Source organism: Mycteria americana, chromosome 22, assembly GCF_035582795.1.
Source record: "Mycteria americana isolate JAX WOST 10 ecotype Jacksonville Zoo and Gardens chromosome 22, USCA_MyAme_1.0, whole genome shotgun sequence".
NCBI classification, from domain to species: domain Eukaryota; kingdom Metazoa; phylum Chordata; class Aves; order Ciconiiformes; family Ciconiidae; genus Mycteria; species Mycteria americana.
Window position 1 is genome coordinate 8607169 of NC_134386.1, and position 5148 is coordinate 8612316.

A 5148-nucleotide genomic window follows, 5' to 3' on the forward strand; every position below is an offset into this window, starting at 1 on the left:
ACTTAAAATGTGTGGAAAGAGATAGTTTGTGCCCCCATATTCCAACTTATTTATTGTTTGCCCTCCCGCCTGTCCTGTGTTTCCTGCAAGATCCTCTCACAGATCTTTGTGTAAAGCCCAGCACAGGGACACACCTGAATTCCAAACTATAGCTTTCTTGCCCCATCCAGGTGGGAATGGGGCTTCTCATCCACCTCATAGAGACTCTTTTCTCCAGGTGCCTCACTCTCTTTCCTCCTTCCCTTTCCCTCTGCCCATCTCTCCTCTGGACATATTCCCAACCAACTCTCTTCCACAAAGCCTGAACTTTCTTCGTCACCTCTGAAGGTCTTACTGCCAACAGCTGCTGTCGTGGCCTACTGAGGTGACATCCCTGCATTAATTAGAACATGTTGGCCTGCCACCATGGCTGCTTTTGTCAGCTTTCCCCACAGCTTCTCCTCTCCAGGGCCACATCTTTGCTTTCCAGAACAGACTTTCACTGATCCCCAGATGCAGGCCTAGGAAGATATTTACCCTCCTTTGGCTTCTTTGGCTAGGAGGTAAAGCCACAGGAGCAGTCATGTCTCCTACCAAGAGCCCTCTTCTCCAACAGTAGTCACTGGTGGACGCTGAGGGCAGAGTAAGAGCTGGACAAGCAGCTGGGACACTTCTCCTGAGTACTCACTGTGTGTCCCACTCAGTTTCAGCAGCTCAGGGATGTTCCTGAGTCTGCTGAGGCAATGCACCCTCGTGGCAGGGAAGGCCAACAGCATCCCTGGGCTGCAGTAGGAGGAGTGTCGCCAGCAGGACAAGGGACCTGATCCTTCCTCTCTACGTGGCACTGGCAAGGCCACATCTGGAGTGCTGGGTGCAGTTCTGGGCTCCCCAGTACGAGAAAGATGTCAGAGCGAGCGCAGCAAAATGGTGCAGGGACTGGAGCATCTTTCCTGTGAGGATCGTCTGAGAGGGCTGGCAGTGTTGAGTCTGGGGAAGAGAAGGGTAATGGGGGATCCTGGCAATGTGTGTAAATAGGTGATGAGAGGGAATGAAGAAGAGACTCTTCTGATTCAGGCGTGCTTGGGACTCCACACTTCTGCCATGAGGAGGCTCTGTGGGGAGACTAATTAAAGTTGTTGAAGTGCTCAGCCCAAGGAAAGACACCAAACTGCAACCCTTACTGTGTTCCAGGTTTGCAAGGGTTAAAGGGAGGTTTTTCAGCATTGGGAGGATCAGGTTTGGGCAGTCAGGCCACAGCTGGACTTCCCACAGCCCTCCAAGTCAGAAGGTGCTTGAGCATCCTCTCAGGCAGACGTACCCTGCTGTGGAAGCGCTGCCTCTCAGCTCCAGATCTCATTGCTAAAGGGTCCCGGGCACCTGAAAATTCCTGTAGGAGCTCAAAGAAAGAAATCAAGCAGTCTGCTGTCAGGCAGTAGGAGGCTGCAGGCTGTTTTCCTGCTTTTTGTTCCTCTTGGAGATCACAACGAGCCCAACCAGCCCCCAGCAAGGGACGAGTGTCCATGGTGAACTTCTCCTGCCGTCCAGCACCCAGCCAGAGACAGGGGCCTGCACGCACCTCTCTCGGGGTTGGAGACAGGCCTCTCTGCAGGCCCTGTCCCTTGTCCCTCGGTAGTGTGTGAAAGGAGGTAGAACAAGGAACAGCCAAAGGCACCTGGAATCAGGAGTCTGACTCCCTCTACCCACAGGGGGTTTCTCTCCCTTTTCAATGTCTCTGGAAAGAGCACCTGCTGTAAACATCCCACACACATCCAGACACACCATTACGCTACACAGACATCTACTCCCCACCCCTTCAGGTAACAGAATTGACTCCTTGTCTGCAGATGACACCTCCCAGAAGGGTGAGAAGAGAAACTCAGGGGTGTTTTTTCATACAAGGGCATCGGACTCCTTATGGGAGGTAGTGGAAAAGTATTTGGGGATTTTGCAAGACATGGGATGTTTTAGGGGAAAGAGGAGAGACAAAGAAAGGGAAAGATCAAGGCAGTTTGGCCTGGAGTAAGCATGGGAAGGCAGATGGAGGAAGGGATGAGAGGGGCCAATCCCATGTGAACATAGCGCTGCTCTGTCCGCTGGCAGGAGGACATCCAGCACAATCCTCTTCATCACAGACATCTACTCCCCATCCATTCAGGTATGCTGCTCAGCCCCTTTGTCTGGGGAGGACACCCTCCAGAACGCTGAGAAGATAGGATCATCTTATAACCTCAGGGGTGTTTTTGCATACAAGGGGATCAAACCCCTTATGGGATGAAGTGGAAAATTTTTTCTGGATAGCGCAGGACAGGGGACGCTTAGGAGAAGCAGCAGAGACAGGGAAAGGGAAAGATCAAGGCAGTTTAGCCTGGAGCAAGCATGGGAAGGCAGATGGAGGTAGGCATGAGAGGGGCCGATTCCATGTGAACACGTGTCTGATCTGTGTGCTTGCCTGGCCATGCCTGTTGCTCTGCCTTGTTTGTCCACCTGCCAGTAGTTCCCTGCAAACACAGTTATGAAGTCCCGCTGGGACAGGGAGCAGGGCTGGTCCTCACTCTGTGCCTCTGAAGCCTCTGACCATGGGCTCTGGACAGCTGTGTCAGCTACTGGAGCCACACAGAGTTCCCTGGGGACTGGCTGGAGCCTGCAGTCTCTTCCCAGAGGCCTCCTTCCAGCTCTCACTCACCTCAGACCTCCAGCCCCTTAGGACAACTTAGCAAATCTCTTTCTGACTCACTCATCAAGCAGGAACCTGGCATCCCTTGAGGCTGCAGTCAGGGTGTCCAGTCCAAGCTTTTATGCTGTCTCCTGGGCATCTACTCCAAAGGTTCTGAATCCTGTCAAACACGCTTGTGGTCTCAACACTGAGCCACTGTGTGGAGCGCTTGAAGGTGCCTGTGACCTTGACATCCCCTTCTCCTGTTGGTGTGGAGCTTGAACTCCTGACTCCATGGGATGACTTTGTAACACAAGTGGGAACGTTTTGAAATCTCTGTGAAGGCCTGTAGCTGGAGGACGCAGTTTCTAATTGTATATCCGAGATTTTACAAAGTACCAGAATGTGAAACCCCTTCTGGATTTCTTTTCTAAGGAAAGTTTTGCATTAGCAATTCAGCACTGGAGTCCCTGTGTTTCCAGAGCAGAGGAAAGCACCTGCTCAGAGTTCCCTTGGCTGTCCTAGTGGGGTAAGGCAGAAGTCCGAGAAGAGGCCCTGTATGTTCCATGCCAGCAGTGGCCAGTCCCTGCGGCAGGACCGAGGGCTGCCCGGCTGCCCGTGGGCAGGAGAATCTCTGCTGCCCGCCCCCCTGTGCAGAGCAGAAAGGCACTGCTCCTCTCCGGGAGCCAGGGGCCAGCGGCTACAATCGCTCCTTCCCCGGCATGGCTGGACACCGCCACCGCTCGGGTCCCGATTCCTGCCCCGCTGTCGCCGCCGCCAGTGTCGCGGGGGATTTCTGTCTGCGTCTCAGTGGGAGTGCGGGGGACAAGAGCAGGTGAGGGGAGGGAGAACGTTTCTGCCCCGTGGGCGGCTCCGGAGCCGTGTCTGGGACGGACATACCAGAGCTCCCGGGGCACGGCGGCTGGGGGCGTCGACGGGCCCGATGCCAGTGCTGGTACCGGTCCGGCGGGGGAACCGTCCTGGGACTCGGGGCCGGGCGGAGAGAGTCAGCCCCGGCGGGCGGAGCGGCAGCGCCCCCTGGCGGGCCCGGTGGGCGCTGTCCCCCCGCCCCCGACACACACGCGCGGCCCCGCCCACGGCGGTTCGTGCCTGGCCGCAGCCCCGGCTCCTCTCGCCGTGTCTCCCACGGCGCAATAATACACCGCCGCGTCCCCGCGCCGGGGCTGGGCGAGCCACAGGGAGCTGGACCGGCGGTCTGCCGCCACCGACAGCCGCCCCGGCGGGTCCGGCAGCTCTTTGGACCCTTTGTGACCAAACGCGATGAATGCGGGGCCTCGGCCCGGGAGCTGACGGTACCAAAAAATGTCCTCGTTTGACTGTATGTTGGGGTGTGAGCAGTTGATGCTGATGCCAGTGCCCTCGGTGGTCTCTGCCAACGGCTCCTGCTGCACCTGGGCTCTGCCCGCAGCCACTGCCAAGAAACCAGAAGGAAAGGCCAAAGATCATCAAAGATCACCCAGCTCTTATGGCTCTTTTCCCAGAGAAATCATTAGGAAGAGTGGCAGTGAGACAGAGCCAGACCAGAATGGATGGGGACAATGTGCTCATCAACAGAGATGGAGAGTGATCCCAGTGTGGGTGTGGAGCCAGGGGAGAAGGCTGGGAGGGGATTTGAAATTGATGCATAGAGAGATAGAATGAAATCCAAGTGCATGGATGGATGGATGGCAAGAGGGAGAGGGGACAGAGGAGTTGGGTGTGTTCCAGTGAAGGATGGAGGGCTGAATTCAGAAGAAGCATAAATGCTGAATGCACAGGGGGATGAGGGGATGTATGACGCGGTGCAGGAAAGCAAAACTTGTGCCCACAGATATGAAGAAAGTGGAGGGAGAGATGAGAGAGGGGTCTCAGAGGAGCAAGAGGGCTTAGGGATGGTAAATGCATGGAGAGATGGCTCAAAAAACGGGTGGGTGGGTGGGTGGATGAAGAGAGGAAGAGTAGAGAGGGAGAGGGGTTGTTACAGTGAAGGACAGAGGGCAATAAGAACTGCCGAATGCACAGGGGAAGAAGAGGGTGCATGGAAAAGCAGGCCTACGTGGAAGCAGGCTCGTACCGACAGAGAGAGTGGAGAACTAGGGAGAAGAGGAATAGGGGACTTGGAGGGTTTGGAAAGGAGGACAAGAAATGGCAGAGAGGCAGGGAGGGGGAAAGACACGTTGAGGAAGGAGAAGGAAGAGTTGGCGCTGGGCTCTCTGGGGAACATTCCGGCCCCCATCCACCGCCGCCAGCCCCACGCACCCAGCAGCACCGCGGCCAGCCCCGCCAGCCCTGCGCCCCGGCACCGCCGCATCGCGCCGCTCCGCTGCCCGCGCCTCGCTGCCCCCCGCCAGCCCCGCTCTCTGCTCCGGCCGCGGCACCTCCTCTCCACCGCCTCCTCTCCTCTCCACCGCCTCCAGCTCCGCCCCGGGGCTGAGCCCTGCGCCGGCGCCGCTTGGGGGCTCGCCCGGGCTCAGAGTTCTCAGTGGCTCTGCAGGGGCGCAAGTTTGTCTCCTGCG

General features: G+C 57.0%; 1 protein-coding gene across 1 annotated transcript; it reads right to left on the reverse strand.

The window, feature by feature from the left end:
- Nucleotides 1-2243: 2243 nt before the first annotated feature.
- On the reverse strand, nucleotides 2244-4943 carry LOC142419739 (uncharacterized). Its single transcript, XM_075523000.1, has 5 exons — nucleotides 4892-4943; nucleotides 3769-4064; nucleotides 3533-3670; nucleotides 2797-2935; nucleotides 2244-2293 (listed from the first exon to the last, which is right to left on the reverse strand). Exons 1-5 carry the CDS (start codon nucleotides 4941-4943, stop codon nucleotides 2244-2246), a joined length of 675 nt encoding a protein of 224 aa, XP_075379115.1.
- Nucleotides 4944-5148: the final 205 nt, after the last annotated feature.

What these genes read in the sequence shown, in the direction of transcription:
- LOC142419739 (XM_075523000.1), bottom strand. Translation starts at nt 4,943, where the DNA reads ATGCGGCGGTGCCGGGGCGCAGGGCTGGCGGGGCTGGCCGCGGTGCTG. An exon ending in GCTGGCCGCGGTGCTGCTGG is followed by an intron (nt 4,065 to 4,891) that starts GTGCGTGGGGCT and finishes GTTTCTTGGCAG; the next exon opens with TGGCTGCGGGCAGAGCCCAG. An exon ending in CAGGATTCAGAACCTTTGGA is followed by an intron (nt 2,294 to 2,796) that starts GTAGATGCCCAG and finishes GCTTCTCCTAAG; the next exon opens with CGTCCCCTGTCCTGCGCTAT.